This window comes from Balaenoptera ricei, chromosome 15 (genome assembly GCF_028023285.1).
Source record: "Balaenoptera ricei isolate mBalRic1 chromosome 15, mBalRic1.hap2, whole genome shotgun sequence".
NCBI classification, from domain to species: Eukaryota; Metazoa; Chordata; class Mammalia; order Artiodactyla; family Balaenopteridae; genus Balaenoptera; species Balaenoptera ricei.
In genome coordinates, this window is record NC_082653.1 from 36,833,707 (window position 1) to 36,852,896 (window position 19,190).

At 38.5% G+C, this 19,190-nt stretch overlaps 1 protein-coding gene across 5 annotated transcripts in view; it reads left to right on the top strand.

Annotated features, from left to right (window-relative positions):
• PLCB1 (phospholipase C beta 1) overlaps positions 1 to 19,190 on the top strand; it is a 690,926-nt gene that overhangs the window by 508,032 nt on the left and 163,704 nt on the right. For all 5 annotated transcript variants that reach the window (XM_059895827.1, XM_059895829.1, XM_059895828.1 and 2 more), the window contains one exon: positions 14,828 to 14,974. In XM_059895827.1, the coding sequence (XP_059751810.1) occupies positions 14,828 to 14,974 (147 nt within the window). The remainder of the gene's footprint in view (positions 1 to 14,827; positions 14,975 to 19,190) is intronic.

Here is a 19,190-nt window from a genome sequence, read left to right on the forward strand (position 1 = left end):
TCCTGGGTTATCTCCCAAATAAGCTGCTTGCACTCAAATGGTTATCTCAAAGCCTACTTTTAGAAGAACCAAAACTAAAACAAGTACTTCTCAATAAATGGCCTTAACAGAATCTAAAGTGAAAGATGGGTAAGGTCAGAGTAGCTGAGCATTGAGAGGAAAAAAAAAAAAAAAAAAATGGAAGGGCTGTGCCCATGGATCATCCCTTCCAACATGTCACATGTTGTCTTAGCTGTTACCATTCCTGAAGTCCTGGCTGGTAGCCTCAAAATCACGGGATCTCCTGTCTACAAGGGACTTAGCCATTTAGCCCCAACTCTCAGGTCATAGAAGAGGCAGCTAAGTGACAATGTTGAGAGTAGGACTGTATTTTCTGTGTCCCAGTTCTTTGCACCACTCCAGACTCCCACGTGGAGCCCTCCATTAGGCCTTGCTCAAAAAATGCAATGTCAGCTATTTAGAAGTTAGCAATTTGCATCCATAGCAGTGGTTTTCAGACTGTCCTTGACATAGCATCCTTTTATTTGTGTTTGTTTCATCTCACAGTGTCTCACTGGATTGGTCAATGTGTAGGAAGAACCTTTAGAAGCACTATTTTGGTTGAATGAGTGGAGCCTGCATTGTAGCTGGTGATGGCTGCCCTACTCCTGTTTATTCTCCTGCTCTATCCCATTCTCTGCAGGCACTTCTGCCCAAACCCCAGGAGATTCGAGATGCTCAGTTTAAAAACCACACATCTGAAGGAGATATTCACTGGCCTAATGATCTGCCTCACCATTAAGATGGCATCCGTTTAAATATTTTTATATAGATGACCTGTGTAGCAATAAAAGAAATAAAAGAACAGAAATGAGTGAACAGAGGCAACTCAAATGAGATAGATTTTCTTCCCAAGAGACAAAGACAGATGAAAGCTGTATGATGTAGCCAGTTCTTTTCATATCTTAAGTTACTACACTAAGGAAGCTGCCAAAAAGCCACTCTAGTATTTTATTGATTACAATCCCATTTAAATCCCACCTATTGACTTGTTAGCCTCTGTGGAAGGTCATAGAAGAATGACATTAGCATCTGTGAGTATATTCCAGGCTCCTCTTAACTCTGTGTTTTGTTTATTCATAGACTTCTCTGAAGTATTTGAGACTGACAAAAATGAAAAAAATATTATTTTCAAGATAGCCATTATGTCACTGTTCATCAGTTGGCTTGATAACTTCCTTGAATTTCCTTTCTTGATTGCATTTCCTCCTTTCCCAGGAGGGAGGAACTGGGCTTGAGGAAAGCAAATGCCTGGCGCAGGAGTCCTGGTTATTTTCTCTTGCATCCTTTCTTTCTGTGACCTCAGTGTCCACTCAGAATTACAGATCTAGCCAGAAAGCCACAACCATGTCCATTCAAAGCTGAAATGGCTTTTGTTCAGAAAACAACCAGTCAGGAAAAAAAAAAAAAGAAAAAAAAATATATATATAGTAAAAGAAAAAAACAAATGCAAGTTTTAAAGAGGTGCAGGAGTGAACTTGGTAGCATAATCCACCCCAGTCTGTTGAGTGTTTTTAAAACCTCTCTCCCTCATCAGACTATACCTTCCCAAGATGCCTTGCCGTTGTGGGTGAGAACTATTGGGACAAAGCAAATAATGGCTATTTTCTCCTAGAGGTAACCTCCCATCAGAACAAAGCATTAATAATCACTGACTGTTACACCTTTTCCCTTGCCAGCAGGGGTCAGGGGACAGGCTATGGCTCAGTTAGAAGGAACGGCTTAGCAGCTTTCACTGTGCTGCAGAAAAGCCAGGAAGCCACAGGCATTGGACCCCAACATCTGCTTTTCCCAGAGCTGAGTTTTGTTGATAGTTGATTTTACACCAAATAAGCGGGAAGGAAGCTGATTGAATGCAGAGAGAATCAACTCCATGGAAAACATATGGTGACCACAAGGAAGCCAGATGAGGTGAGGGGTAGACTGTCTAACCTAACACTTCACAGAAAAGCTGAAAAATGCACCGTGGCAATGGGTGAAATGTCAGGAAGCTGAGAATGACCAATAATTTCATTCATTCATTATAGAGATTCTAGGAGCCCTGTCTGAACCACTGCAGTCTGTAGGACTCCAGTTGCAAAAGCAGAATTACCTGCATAGTAGGGATGGCACCATTTTAAGAGGAAGACTTAACTGAGGATGTTTGAAAAAATTAAATTTCTCACCTAACACCCTACCTTACGTGTAGAAAAGGAGTCCAAAATGCTTCTTATTAATGTTGTTACTGTTACCTAAAAACTGGGTTAGCCTCTTGGTGGGTATTGAGCCAATAGACACAGCCAAGCCAAAGATCGGGAGAAGGAAGGATTATTACTTGCAGCAAATAAGGAGAACACCGGGGATCTTTTCCAAAGCAGTGTCTCCCCTAACAGCAAAATTGGGGAAGTTTTAAGCTAAGGGTACTTGCATATTCATGAAGGGGCTAGAGCACATGAGAATTCAGCATAAAGTTGAGGCAAAAGTCGAGAGAGTCCAAGCTTTAATTGACTGAAGTCAGGAGGGTCAACATCATCATTCCATCTTCCACCTGGGAGGGGGCCTTAGTTCCTGCAGAACTCAAAGATACATTATTATTATGTATATCCCTTGAGGAGGAACTAGGACTCTGCTTTATCATTGCACTACCCTTTGACTGCCATTTCTTTGTTCCTGCATTCCTTTGTTCCCTTAATACCCTTGATTCCTGAGACCTGTTCAAGGGTAAGCATTGTGGCCAGGCTTAGATCTCTAAATGGCTTAGACCAAAATGGGTTCTCTTATGTCAAGAAAGCCATGCCTGGGGCTTCCCTGGTGGCGCAGTGGTTGGGAATCTGCCTGCCAATGCAGGGGACACGGGTTCGAGCCCTGGTCTGGGAAGATCCCACATGCTGCGGAGCAACTAGGCCCGTGAGCCACGGTTACTGAGCCTGAGCGTCTGGAGCTTGTGCTCCGCAACAAGAGAGGCCGCGATAATGAGAGGCCCGCACACCACGATGAAGAGTGGCCCCCACTTGCCGCAACTAGAGAAAGGCCTCGCACAGAAACGAAGACCCAACACAGCCATAAATAAATAAATAAATAAATAAATAAATAAATAAATAAATAAACCCAAAGTTTAAAAAAAAAAAAAAAAGCCATGCCTGGTTCTCCTTCTCCTCCAGGGACTCCCCTTAATCTATCTGCTTACACTACTTGCCTTTGTTTAGGTTCCCCCAACAGTGACCCTGGGAGAAGAATCCAAATATAAAGAGTTTATTTGAAAGGTGATCCCAGGTAGCACCAGTAAGGCAATTTAGGAAGTAAGAATGAAGAACGGTAGGCAACCATTAAATGTTGCATCATCTCTCAGTCCTGGGCAAAACTAATGTCCATCTTACTCAAGGAACATGACATTCTCGTTAAGGATCTAGAACATTTTGCTCTCCTTTGTGTTATGGTCAAGAACCATTGTGAAGGGTCTCCTCTCATGGAACAATGTGATGGTGCACTAATAAAATGCGACAGACTTGTTCCCTACCCTCTGAGAACCTCTAGCCCTAAATCATCAATCAGCCGTTACATAAATCTAGTGAAAAAGACTCCAAGCCCATGTTTAAGAGAGTAGGGTACCAATCTGGATTCTGTTTTTATCTAGCCATGTCAACTTAAAAGGACTGTTTAATCTCACTGGGTCAAAGTTTATCTGTCCTGTTAAATAATAAAATGCTGTCTTACCTACCAAACAGAACAGTGTGATGTAAATAAATTGCAGATGTGAGAATACTTTGAAAAAGGGAAAGTGCTAAATCAAAGTTAGGTGCTATTATTAAAAACTTTCACACAAAACCACATTAACAAGTTCAGCTGAATACAGGGAGAACTACAGGGGCACAAAAAGCCATGACAGCTGGGTCGTGGGGTTGATCTGCAAAGGCTTTTGAGAAGAGCACATATTCATTTAGTGGAGATTATTACACGATATCTTGGACTTGTATTTGTACATAGTTATGGTAATTGAACAGTTTTGCAATCAAGATGGAATAAGAATGCATGACACTTTTCAGCCTAAGATAAAATAATAATGCCTGAGAACATGTATAGAATATACTAACTCCAGGATTGAAAAGAAATGGATAAAATAGGCAAAGAAACCAGCAAACTTTGTACACTATACAAAAACACAGTTAATTGGCAAATGTAATAGGAAAGTCTGTGCCCAAGCAAAGAGAATTGAAAAGGGAACATTTTATAGATTATTTCTGTAAGCAGGCAAATAGATTTTGGTGAGCCATGGGATATTAGAGCCATCTGCACTTGCTTTCTCTGAGCTGGTCTAGCAGAGCTCACATAAGGGTCAAAGCACCAGGAATAAATGTGAGCCAAGGACATACCTTCTCAGAGCTGTGCTTGCAAGTGATTTTAGGAGGTGCTAAGCCATTGGACCAGTAGCTTTCCAACATGCCCTGGTATCATTACATTAGGACTGAGGATTGAATGGTGATGAATGGATTCTCAAACACCTAATCCCAGTGACATCCAAACATGTGGGTGCCAGATCCTGCCTAATTGGCATTTGGCTCAACAAAGTGAGGCTGGTGGCCATGCTAGCTGGCAGACACATTGTTCAGTTTGCCCATCCTAACTGTGTGATGATTCTGTAAGGATTTATAGGCCATCTGTCTTCCAAGGCATAATTTGTCAAGATTCCTCTGTGTTTCCAGGCTTTGAAACATGTTATTTGCATGAGTTTGGCTATCCCTTTTAAAAGGTAACCTGCATATTTTTTATTTTTTTTATTTTTTGCAAAACCCACAAAACAATGTCACATTTTCTGTTTAGCATTTCTGTTGTCCTCACATTGGCATGACACATTTTTTTTTGTTGTATTTTATTTTTCTTCCTACAAGTTAGACTCATGGATTGGAGAATAAAAATGTTAGAGGGTGCCTTTGAATTACTTGTGGAGATTAGAATGTAAATTGAGTCTGGAAAATAATTTTAGATCTTGATAGACAAATCCAAATCAAAGAGCTAATGCTCACGCCTCTGCTAGATGGGTCATTTGTCCTGCAGGAGCCCAGCTTCTTTTAACAAAAAGATTAAAGTCACATGTTTTAAAGAGATAAGTAAATCATGGGAAAAAGCTCTTCCTTGGTCTCATTCAGGGCTATTTTTAGGACTAATCCACATTGCCTCAATTGAAGCCAACGGCTACAGAGGCAGGATCCTCTCCTTTTCATCATCCTTGTTCCTCATCCAGGCCAGTGCTGGGAAAGTTATGTGGATACACACCATCAGTCGCACTCGCCACCATCTGCCTTCCCGTTGCCCTGGCACCACCTCCAGATCCAGCTCTCACACTGAGTACCCCTGTGACCTTAGACAAGTTGCTTACCTCTCTAAGCCTCAGTTTGCTCATCTGAAAATGGGAAGTAAAAAGTACCTCTCTTATAGGATTTCTGTGCCTGCCACATGGTCAATGCACAGGTAATGCTGGCTCTTCCTGTTAGGATGATGATGATGGTGATGATGATGATGATGATGATTTACCTTCTCCTAGTACTAGATTATGTGCTGTACAGCAGGATAGCATAGTAGTTAATGGCATGGAACACAAAGCCTGACTTTGGGTTCAAATCCCATTTTATCCACTTGTAAGCCATGTGATCTTGGGCAAGCTACCTGAGTTTCTCATTCATAAAATAAGCATAAAAATAGTATCCACTTCATAGAGTTATTATGAGGATGGAACGAGTTAATATTTGCATATAGTAAATAGTATATAAAGTTTTATAAAATAATATATGGGAGATAGACTAAATTCATGAAGCTCTTCAAAGGCTGGCTCTCTCTTCCTTTACCATCCTGCTTGCACATATGTAAATATACTTCCTTTCAAGTCAGAATCCATTCTTTTTTTTTTTTAAGTACTATGTTTGTAGACACAGCCAGCCACATTTTCTTTCTTTGACTCTCCACAGCATTATTTTTCACTTTAGCACTTCGCTCCTGTTACCTTACATCTGCTTTTAGGACGAACTAGGTAGCAGTTCCATGTTGGTGCTTTGATGCCATGATGAGGTCATTTCCAAGGTAACCATCCCAGTAAAAAACACACACTGAACAGGAAAGAGCCTGACTTTCAAAACTTTCTAGTCACCTTAGTAATGTGCCATGAATTCTATTTAGAGATTAGCTTGCGACAATGCCCTGCCGTCCTTTTCCCTTTCCTGGTCACAGAGCCCATGTAAAGTGTCATGTGAGAGTCTGTGCAATGAGGAGCATCAGCTTTTTTACATAACCTTATTGAAAGTCACTTTCATAAGCTTCTAGGTAGAAGGTGAGGGCTATGGATTTATTTCAAATAAACTTCTTACTTGTGAATTTCAAAAGAAATTCTAGCATTGCTGAGCAAAGATGTTAGAGGGAGAAAATATTGACAGGGCAGGTAACTGGTCATGTCAGTGTCATGAAGGACAATCAGCTCTTTCATTGCTGAAGGATTGATTTGCTCTGTTGTGAATTATCCTAGTCCCCTATTTCTATTTTGATGGCTTTAGACATTTAATGCTGTCTGATTAGTGCTTCTGCCAGGGGCTAGGCAGAGGAAGAGAGTAAAGATAAAATTCTCCTGCTCTTCCAGCCACTGGAGAACACCAGGGCTTGGAACTTTCTAGAGCATCTCCTGGAAAGGAGCCACAGGCTTCTCTCTTCAGGACTTGGGACTTCCCCTAGGCTTGGGGACAAGGAAACCTTGGTAGAAGAGTGCCCTCAGAACCAAGCCGAAATGGTACTCTTAAGTTCTCCCTTCTCTTCCATCCCTCCATTCCCTGAGACAAAATTAGAATGCTGTGTTGCTGCCTGTATTGGAGAAGAGTGAGAGGGTCTTGGAAAGTATAAGGGAGGAAATATCTTGTCTGTTAAATACTCCCACCTGATAAATACCTGGGAGCTCAGGCTGCCTCTGTGACTCTGACTACATTCTACCTGGGAAAAGACACAGCAAGGAAAACTTGACTGACAAATTATCCATACAGTGCCATCTATGGTGAGATATTAGTCACTGCATACTTCTCACCAAAAAGATATGAATGAAAGACAACCAAGGAGATCCACGATAAGTCCCTGACCAGGCAAAGCAGGTCTATAGCAGAAGACCTTCAGTTTCTCCCATCTGATTCATTTTACCTAAAAATAGTAGGATCAAAAGGATAAAGCATGTGAAATCTGATTTTTTTCAACTTAATCAACAAAATTCTGCAGTCTGGTATAGTAGAGAAATCATGGATCATCAGGATAAAAAGAATGAATAGTCTAGACATATTCAACTAATTAAACTCTCTCTTGAAATCACACTAAAATTGCATTGTACTTTTTTAAGGCATAATCTGGCAAGGGTGGAGATAATAGGGTAAGAGACAATAATTACACAACTTTGGCAACTACCTATAGGTTTACAGCTATAACGCATCTCAGAAAACTGATCATAGGTTTAGAGTTACAGCCTAAAATAAGGAGGGTTTGTTGACAGCCGTTTAAGGAATAGTCAGAACTCCCACCTGGGAGAAAACTAAAGGTTTACCTTCTGGAGACAAGAAAGCAGAGGGTCTGAGGATAACACAATCCCAGGTGAAGGCAGGGCTACCATTTGAAAGCAAAGAGATAAAGTGATCATAAACATTCTGCCCCTTACCCCATTTGGCTCTGGAAGGCTGGCATCCAGGCCTTTATTTTCCTGGCAAGTGATTAAACAGATCTTCTCTCAGGACTTGATCGGCTCAAGAAGGAAGAACTAAAGGTATTGACATTAGGGGTTACTCCAAAGAGACAAAGACTGATCCCTCTACAATGATGCCTTATTAACTCTTATACTTTGCAGGTTCATATCAGATATACAGATGCTTTGAAAAGTCCAATCAGCTTTTTAGTCCACTCATTTGAAATATGAACAGACAATTAAAAATCACTAGACATATGAGGAAAACTTACTTAAAAAGTAGAAGTAAGCAAGAATAAAAGTAACCTTAGGGAAAACAATGACTATGTAGTTAGAAGAAAACTTTAAATATACATATATCATTAATATCCTTAGAAAGATAATAGAACATGTTGAACCACTGAAAAAAGAACAATGCTATTTTTTAAGGAAATGTCAGAGAACACAAACTGGCTCTTAGACATTAAATAGAGGGTAGCAGAAACAAAACACTCAAAGAAAAGTTGGAAATCAGGTGTAGAAAGCTCCCAGAGATTAGAGCAAACAAATAAAATGAAAAGTTGGAGGGAGAATGTATGAAAATGTAAAATTTGATCAAATAATATTCCAGAAGACAGAGAACAGAAATTAGTATAGAGATAATTTATGAAAATGTTCCAAATAGAAGAATAATAGCTTTCAGACTACAAGGGCTACAAGAGTGTCCAGCACAGGGGATAAAAATAAACCTATACCAATGCACATCACTGTGAAGTTTCCAGAAACTGGAACTGAATAAGGTGCTAGAAATTTCCAAAGAGACAAAAAAAAACAAAAAAACAAAACAGGCCACATATGCTTTTAGGATGATGAAATAGTAATTCTTCAAATCTCTTAACAGCCCACTAGAAGCTAAAAGACAATGAAGCAAATTTTCTCACAAAAATCTAAAAGAAAATTTTCTTAACGTACAATATTATACCCACATAAACTAGCGATAAAGTATACAAATGTCATAAAGCCATTTTTAGACATACAAGCCTCAAAAAATTTAACACTCAGGAACCCTTTCTCAGGAAGCTACTGACAAATGTACTCCCACTAAAATGAAAAGCTAACTATGAAGGAGGAAGACGTGGTTTACAAAAAATAAAAGATATTCAACAAAGAATAGAAGTAAAAAAAAATGTTAATTGATTAATCTAAATTGGAGTAGGTCATAAGACTCTAGGAAAGGCTTCATCAGGAAAATGAAACTGGGAGAACACTTGTGCCTGAACATATTGCAAAGAGGTTTAGATAACTGTGTCTTCTTCCTGGAGAGACTTAAGCTGAAACATCTTTTCTTAGATGCCTGGAACAGGAGGTCAAGCTGGAAAGTTCTGTTGGAAGTAGGTTTCAAGAAGTCAATTGATAAAAGGGGTCAGGACCTAAGAAAATAGGAGAACCAGTCCACAAAGCTCTTTAGACTGTTCCATTCTGTTCTCCAGAGCTCCCTTTTCTGGACACAGATCCTCCTCTTCTTAATTTTTCCCAAGACCTGGGACTTCCCTTGTGGTCCAGTGGTAAAGATCTACCTTCCAATGCAGGGGACGTGGGTTTGATCCCTGATTGGGGAACTAAGATCCCACATGCCACGGGGCAACTAAGTCCACGCGCCACAACTACTGAGCTCACGTGCCTCAACTAGAGAGGAGCCCCCGCACGACAGCGAAGAGCCCGTGCACCATAACAAAATATCCCGCATGCCTCAACGAAGATCCCACGTGCTGCAAGTAAGACCCGACACAGCCAAAAATATAAAAATAAATAAATTAATTGTTCCCAAGGACCATGCGATGGTCCCAGGTTTAAAGAAGGTAAGGAAGTAGCTTGTTCCCCAGTATATATTCAAAGGTCTTGGCATGCACTTGTAAGCATGAAATGCATCCAGCTGAATGTCCCTGGATATACCGCAAGACTTAAAAGCATCCCTGGAAGGTCTCATTTTGTCACAACAAAATTTCAAATTTCTGTCTTCCTGACATTTTCAAGAGGACACCATTGGAGCCTCAGTCATCATCTACCCCACGGGAAGGAGAGAGGCAGAAGGAGGCAGAGGTACAGTTCCTGGCCATGGTATATGTGTACAGCCACCTGACATTTGAGCGTTTCTTTGCAGTAAAGATATTGCTGAAGAATGACAAGCCATATAAATGGCCATTGGAGACCATCATTTTGTCATGCCACTTTCCTCTCATATCCCTTTGAAGATGGTTCCTCCCCATTGAAGTCAGATCTTTTCACAATTGATCACCAGCCTTCCTTTTTCAATATACACCAGAACTTCTTTTGAATGAAAAAGCTTCATAGAGCAGTGTTTTCTCCATTCCTTGAGACTTATATTTTTCCTACTTTGGCTCTAAGTGGTTCAAACAATATAAATGCTTATAAAGATCTTTAGGTGTCATTATATGAGTGGCATGTCCACTTGGAAGCATATCAATCTTTTATTAAGAAAGTATAGAAGGGACTTTATTTTTAGCCTTTGTCATCTGGCATTATCCTTCTGAACTTAACTTTTCTTCCTGTTGTTTTTATTCCAGAAAATCATCACATTGCTTTTAATTGTGGTTTGATGTCTCATAATCTCATTCTAATATGGGACATTTTGTTTTAATTTAGCTGGTAATCATACAGAGTGTATTAAACCACTTGAATTCATAGAACTTTAGAGCTGAAAGAGACATAAGAGCCCATCTAGTTTTCTCATCCTATGGTTGAAGAGTTTGTCGTTGATCAATTACTGCTGGCAGGAATGGAAGCCACATTTCTTGTACTGTTACTAATTTGACTGATTTGTTTAGAAAAACAGTGTTTTTCCCATCTTAGTTCTCAAGGCTTTTCATTTTTCTATGTGCCTCAGCGGACCTGAAAAAAATCGTAAGCAGTTTCACAAAAACAGTGACTGGTTGGTGGAAAAGTACTGATGCATTTAAGTCAACAGCAACAACAGTATTCCAGCTGTAGGTTATATGCAACAAAGGAAAATCCTCTAACGGTCTGTTTTCGTCCAAAAGGCTTTACTGGTCAGAACTATGTTTTTAGGCTAATTCATTGTGCCAAAAACATCTACATTTTTGCAAATGAACTCTTGACCCCTCATCTGATGCCTTGCAACTTATAAACCTCCAACTCCTGATCTTTACTTTTTCATTGGCTTTTCTTGACTTTGACGTATATCTGCCTAGTCATTTGATGTATCAAAAGTCTTGCACATTTGCTCCTTTAGTTAACAAGGCAAGCTTTGGGGTTGAAAAGTTGCTCTGCCTACTTGCAGTCTACAATCATATTCTGAACTGTCCTTCAAACTCATATATTGTTTCTATTCAAAGTTAGGTAAATTCCTCAGCTGGTGATTTTTAAATTATTTGATATAATTAATTGTGAATAATGCTTAAAAACACTGATTCACCTAACTCTTGTTTTTACTAATTTTAATCTATGCTAAAAACTGTTAAAATCTTCGACTCCTAGGAAACAGTAAAGGTAGAGAAGGTAACCCAAAGATTATGTTAATTGACCTATAGGACTTCAAGCAGGTTTATATTCAATTTAGCAATATTTTAATAGGTTTGGGGTATTTTTTGGGGGGGAGGTTGCTGACACACATATATGTATGTATCAATATCCCATAGCCTTCTTTGAAATGGGTTTGTCATCGTCCTGATTTTCTCATTAATGAATTAAATAAAACTTTTACACATGTTCTTTGGCATGTTGCAGAGCATAACTTAATTATAATATCCTCGTTTGAGAAAAACAAATATATAGCTTGCATACCCCCACTTTTCTGTCATGCATCCATGACCGACATCAAAATTAATCACAAGCATGGTTCAGAATCTTTCTCAACACAAGTGCCCAGAAGGCACTGGAGGCAATATAATGGAAATCCATGCTAAAGTTAAAATTAATTTGTCATCCATGCCATATTGGCATATGTTTCATTTTGACTGCTTTTAAAAGTTGCTGATCACACCAAGGGATATTTATTCCCAAGATACCACACACAAACACAGCCTCCACCAGCACCATAAAGATGGTATGTCTTGGTCACACCATATTGTATTGCTGTCATTTGCATGCCTTTAGAAGGAGCGTATACTTGTGAGTTTTCCTTGGAGTACACTTTATTCCAGGAGTCACATTACTTTCTTTTGTTGGCCCCTAAAGCCACTTGCATTTATTGTCTGTCCTTTGAGGAACAGCTGTGGTTAGAAATTGAGATGTATGAAACTGTCATTTGCATAGGTTAAAAACACCAAATATTAATAATTTCATATGATTTGACCTAATCAGAAAAAAGAATCAAAATTATGCCATCTTTGGTGATCTCCCAGTTTCAAAACTATTTATTTTCTGTTTTGAATCACTAATTGTCAAAAGTAAGTGCTGATTTTACAGGTACAGTGCACAGAGAATCGTGGTAGATTCCAAGGATGACAAAGATAGAAACACACATCCTGCTCTGGAGGAGCGCATGCCTGCTGTTCAAGGGGTGAATGGTCTTATTTTCTATTAGATTATGAGCTATTTGAAGGAATACTCTGTGCTTTGCTCTGCTTTATTTTTCTGCGTATTCATCACATTGCAGGCGTTCAATAAATGTTTGTTAAGTGAGTGGAAGGTAAAGAGATGGGAGAAGGAAGGGAAAGAGGAAGGGAGGAATAGACACTCGTTTGAGAAGAAGGTGACAAGATGGCAATAAATCAGAGTAAAATGATTATTGTCCACAATGCAGACGAAGGATCACCCCAAACTTCAAACAGAAGACTGAAGGTCACTTAACAAAAAAGTAAATAAAGTAACATCCATTTTTCTATTTTAAAAAGTGCCAGCTCTCGAGTGCCAAAGCATGGAAATACCCAGGACCCGGGACCCCAGTAACACTGATGCTCGAGAGGACTGGCCACCCTGGCTTCTAAAGCTTAATTTAAACATCCCAGATCTTCATCTTTTGTATACCTGCTCTATGATTTTCGTTCCTACTAATGAAAGGAACAAAAAGGAAGAGTGTGAAGAAATTAGATTTTTTAAAAAAATACTTTATCTCTAAATGTTTCATGCTCCAAAATATTGTTGAAAGCTATCTATTGAGATAACTTTGGCCCTAAGAGGCACTGACTTTGGTTTGTTTCCAAAAATTGAAACTGGTCTGAAAGGGTACATGCATTCCACCATAAATGAATTTCAAAGGAAGGCTTCAAAGGCAATAACCAAAGTGTTCTCATCAATGACACCGTGATTGGAATGATCACCTTGGTAGGTGATGGTTATTTGGAGGTATAAATTATGGCATCTATAAGATTTTTCTTTTTGTAAGATACAGCTCCACTTGTCAAAAGCCAATAACCAAACTTCTTTTTATTTATTTATTCCTGGAAAATATTAAAGGTGGTTTAGCTATAATGTTTCCAGAATTATGGGACATACTCATCAGTTATTTTGAGAAACTTATTGAATGTAAAAAGATTTACACTCTGGGGAAACAGTCAGTGCTAACTTTTCCATTTGCAGATGACACATCTCTTACCATTCAAGAATAAACAATGCTCAAATCAATAAAAATTAGAATTATTAGATATCATGTTTTTACCTATGAGTTTGGCGTAGGGGTGAAGAGAAGGCAAACCACTGGTGAAAGAGTAAATTGCTAGAACTTTAACAGAAAGCAAATTGGTTATGTGTAGTAAAAGCTTTAAAAATATGCATAGTATTTGAACCAGCAATTCTATTTCTGGAAATTCATTCTCAGGAAATAATTAAAAGTTTGTACAGAGATTCAACTACCAGAGTATTCCATACAATGTCATTTATCCTAGTGAAAAATGGGAGGCAACTCCAAAGATAATGGAATATTACTTAGTCATGTGATGTCTATATATTTTATAATATATAAAACATAAATATTATATAATTATATGACCATGTTCATAATATACTGTTCAGTTAATATAAACAAAAGTTTCTAAATCATATACAGATATATAGGATTGCAGCTTCATAAAAGAATTACACACACACACGCATACACACTTTTCTTTTTCTGGAAGCATATACAACAAGATTTTAATAGTAATTGTCTCTGAAGGAAGAGTTAGGCATGTTCAGAAAAGTTTTACTTTTCCTCTCTGCTCGTCGCATTTCCTAATTTTTCTTCCATAAGCATATACCACTTTTATATTAATACAAAACTTTTTCAATGAGGAAAAAAAATTACTGCCCTCTAACATTTACTAGCAAGATCTTTACTGCTCACAAATGCACTGGTGATTGTGTTTGTTTTGTTTGTTTGTTTGTGGCTTTGATTGTTAAGGTTGAAGAAACAAACTGTGATGATGAACCAAAATCATGAAGATGGCCCTTTCTATGTATTATATAAAATTCACTTTAATCAAGAATTATCTCAGTATTTAGTATTAGTCACCTCAGACAGGTTACAGCAAAAGAAAAATTCTAAATACAATCTCAATAAACTAAATAAAGTGTGAGTCATATTTCTTTCATTTGAAGTAAAGTCATTCTAAATAAGAAATTTAAAGACCTTCTTTTTTATGAGCATTCAAATTTTTATTCCTCAGTATGGTCATCTTTATTTTCTGTTTCAGAGAAAAAAGATCATTATTTGAAAACATTTTCACTTTATTTTAAATAATAAAACCACTTGTGAATAACTCTTTTGATTATAAAAGTAACATATTTTCATGATAGAACATTGGGAAGTGCACTCCTAATTCTAACACCTAGAGATAAGCACTAATAACATTTTGGTGTCCATACACAAAGTTGATAAGCATTCTTATATTTAAAAACAGGAAATCAGTGTTCAGGTATTTAACTCCTCTGAAAGTCTGTGATACTCATGTAACTACATTTTCCTCTATTATTTCTGGCATTTGGAGATGAATGTAGTGAAATAGCATGATCCTAGACTACTGTTTATCCATATTAAATTGCAATTGGGGCTACTGTCTTCCATCTTGGATGCTACCAGAGTTTTCTGGGAAAAAAAAAAAAAGTTAAAGCAACATGATGCCAGAAACCCATGAAAATAATACATTCACATTCTTCTTAACTCTTCATTTCCTCCAGGACAGATATCAGTGGATGGATTTATGCGCTATCTGAGTGGAGAAGAAAATGGAGTCGTTCCACCTGAGAAACTGGATTTGAATGAAGATATGTCTCAGCCACTTTCTCACTATTTCATTAATTCCTCACACAACACCTACCTCACAGGTATGAGTTCATAGTTCTTTGACAATTATTTTAGCCAATCTCACCAAATGTCACCAACCTCTGTTTACTGTTGTTCAGAAGTGGAGGCATATTTCCTTTCACTTCCTGTGAAAAGCCTCTGAGAACTGGGGTTCCATGACCAGAGGCTCCGCCCACAAGCAACAATATAATTTCTTCACAGCTCTTCCTAAATTTTCAAGTCATCTAAAATGTATTCATGTCTGGTATCTTCAGACCAATGGAATTTTTGCATAACTGAATTCTTTCTGCAATAGACTTCAAGCCACTTATAAAGCCACCTAGTTCTCTGGACTGTTTTCATCTACAGGAAAGTTCTGCCCTAAATAACTTCCACTCAAGGCAAATTAATAATTTTGCTCAGGTGGACAGGGCTTTAGACATAAACAAATTTCTTTGTGAGTGACAACTTATATATACTTTGTTGTAAATATTATAATAAAGGAGTGTGTTTCCTAACTTGACCCTAAATTGAGCATTGCCATGGTTTTTAGTAGATTGTTAAATAGAAAAAATATTAAAACATATATATAATATATATTATCTCAACATAGTTTAGAATAAAAATTTTAATAAATACCAATTTCAATAAACTAAAAATGTTTTTATAATCAAAATACATTTCTTGCAGAATACTCTCTGATTACCAGCCTTAGAAAGACTTCGTAAAAAAAAAAAAAAAAAAAAAAAAAAAACCTACTGGTTAAAAAAAAAGGACTTTTCAAAACCTTATCACTTTCTTTTTTTTATATATATATAAATTTATTTATTTATTTTTTGGCTGCATTGTGTCTTCGTTGCTGTGCGCGGGCTTTCTCTAGTTGTGTTGAGCGGGGGCTACTCTTTGTTGTGGTGCGCTGGCTTCTCATTGCAGTGGCTTCTCTTGTTGTGGAGCACAGGCTCTAGGCATGCGGGCTTCAGTAGTTGTGGCTCGCGGGCTCTAGCGCGCAGGCTCAGTAGCTGTGGCACACGGGCTTAGTTGCTCCGCGGCATGTGGGATCTTCCCCGACCAGGGCTCGAACCTGTGTCTCCTGCTTTGGCAGGCGGATTCTTAACCACTGCGCCACCAGGGAAGTCCCCTTATCACTTTCTTGCTTCATACAGTCCATCACCCAAATGAATATAAGATTGCCAGACCTCAAGACCCACAGTGCAACCAAAGTCTGGGGTCTCATTTGGTATCTGTAAGTTATAGGTACTTGCCGTGCCTTGGGGGAGGTTTTGATGTGCTTGTGGCTCATTGCCTAGGGGTGTGTGGTTTGTGTGGCAGGATAGACCAGCGATGCCATGCACATAATGGCAGGGAGGTCCAGGCACTAGGTATTCATGAGAGTGTTCAAGAGAATTTCACAGGGTTCAGCCATCTGGCAAATAAGCAGTTCTGCCTTCTGAATTCCTTAAGGGGATCCATTCCTCTAGGCACAAATGTATGTTGCGCTAGCGTCGAATCCAGCGTTAGCCTGGTATCCCACACTTGGTGAAAAATAGCTTAGAATATAAATGACTCTTGGACAGAGATAGCAATGTGGCCCCTGGACAGCTAGAATGAGCTATTTCAGGATGATTCCATATCATCTGAGACATCTTGTCAGAATCATACACTCTGAGTTCTACAGGCAGTTGAACTGCAACTTGCGTGTTCTTCATGAAAATCAGACTGTTCTCATGTTACTTGCGGCCTGTTTTGTTTCAACTACATACCTACTAAGAGAGATTCATGCTATAAAACTAATTAGATTCGTGTTTGGCTCATCCTAAACCCTATTCTTATCACCTCTTGCTGCATAACCGATCACACCAAAACACAAGGACATAAAACAGCCACCATTTTATTTTGACCATATTCTATATGTCAGGAATTCAGACAGGACACAGAGCAGATGGCTTGTTTCTGTTCCCTGGTGTCTTGGGCTACAGATGGGAAGTGAATGCCTGGGGTGACACAAAAGGCTTGGTTGTTGGAATCATCTGGAGGTTTCACCACCAACATGTCTGGACCTGGGCTAGTGACCCAACAGCTGGGCTCAGTTAAGACTGCTGACCTAATTGCCTAAAATTGGCCTCCCCATGTGGCTTGGGCTTCCTCACAGCATGGCAGCCCCAGGGTAGGTAGACTTCTTACATGGCAGCTTATAGCTGCAAAAACAAGTGTCCCCAAAAAACATGGAGGAAGCTTAATTGCCCTTTTGCACTTAGCCTCTGAAGTTCCATACTGTCACTTCTTTCTTTATTTGTCAAAAATGTCACAAAGCTACCCAGCTTCAAGGTAGGGGACATAGACCACAGCTCTCAATGGGAGGAATGTCAGAATATTCTTAGCCCTGTTTTATTATTTTTTATAAATTTATTTATTTATTTGTTTGTCTTTATTTTTGGCTGCATTGGGTCTTTGTTGCTGCGCACGGGCTTTCTCTAGTTGCGGCGAGTGGAGGCTACTCTTCGTTGCGGTGCGCGGGCTCCTCACTGTCGTGGCTTCTCTTGTTGCGGAGCACAGGCTCTAGGAATGCAGGCTTCAGTAGTTGTGGTGCGTGGGCTCAGTAGTTGTGGCTTGCAGGCTCTAGAGCACAGGCTCAGTAGTTGTGGTGCACAGGCTTAGTTGCTCCGTGGCATGTGGGATCTTCCGAGACCAGGGCTCAAACCCGTGTCCCTTGCATCGGCAGGCAGATTCTTAACCAATGCGCCACCAGGGAAGCCCCTTAGCCCTGTTTTAAAATTATTACAGGTTTCATAGCTTCAAGAAGAGAGTGTCCACTTAACCCACTTTCTTGGATTCAGTTTCTTAGACTTATTACAAAAATTTTGCAGCTCCCACTCAAATTGCTAAGCATTTGTAAAGGATTTTTTCCTTCCCAGAGGTCCTTAATCTTATTCGGTATCATTGATGTATCTGGCAGTCTGGTGAAGCCTATGGACCCTTCTAAGAATGTTAAACGCATAAAATAATGTACATAGAATTAAAGAGGAAAAACTTCCATTGAAATATTTTGATCAAATATTGAAAAACAAATTTGGATAAAATTGTATATATTTTATTAACAGAATTTTTAAAAATTGTATAAATAATACGTGTGATATTTGCAACAATTGGAATATGATATGAAAATACCTGTGATTTCTACTGGTGACAAAGTCACTGTCCTGCTAGTACTACAGTGATTTGTGGCCTACATTCATAATTGAAGAGAATGTTAAATTGCACATAGTGATTTGAGTTAAAGATGTAATCGTTTTTCTCATCCAAGTTTGAGGAGGTCTATAGAACCTCAAGTAAAAGTCTAGATCTTTGACTTGATAGGATCCTAAGAAATACAACTTTAAAGACTTTGACACATGATTGAATCTTGCATTTATCTTGTACTTGGGACCCCAAAATGCTTAGAAATACTTAAACATATGTTCGGTTAAATTTTGGACATTGCATATTGTTTTATCTATCTGGAAGTCACACTATGCAATAATTTTACCAATAGTCTTTTTTAAGTCCAAAAATGAATATATTTACATCCGTTAGTATCTGTATTATTTGCCATATAACAAATCAGGCAATGATACCAAAATGACTGAATGACAAGACTGATTGGGTATATATACGTTCTATTCTTTTTACCTTCTTCCAGAGTATATTAATTTTTCCCTTTTTGCATATCATTATGGACAAAGTTTTCAGAGTTTACATAGCTTCACTCAACCACAGCCACTATTCTCCTTTTGATGTTCAAATCGTCTCAGCTTTGGTTAGTGGAAACATTTTTTAGGCTGGCTTCTCTCTCCTCTTGACATGACCCATTGATCTTTGAAAAATGTCCTTGTTTTCTGGCACATAAGGATCTTCCAGGCTCATCTTTCTGCACCACGCATGGAATCAGACTTTTCCCCCAATGATCCCTTGTTCCTTTTAGTGTGAAAAATATGCATATGGGTAACAGCAATTTGAACCCTGTGCTATGGAATGTTGTTTCTGGACCATTTCAGTGAACAAAGCAAGAAAAGATACATTTTTCTTCTTGTTAAGGCACAAGAATTCACATAAAGATTTCTACTCCTATCTTCCAATTTAAATTCTTGATTCTATAGCTGTGCTTCTTATATCAATCTTGATACCTAGCAAATTATACATAATTACTCATTTGCTTTACTGACAACACAATAATAGCTCCAAGAAAATTGTTCAATATCAACACAAACAATAGAACTACAA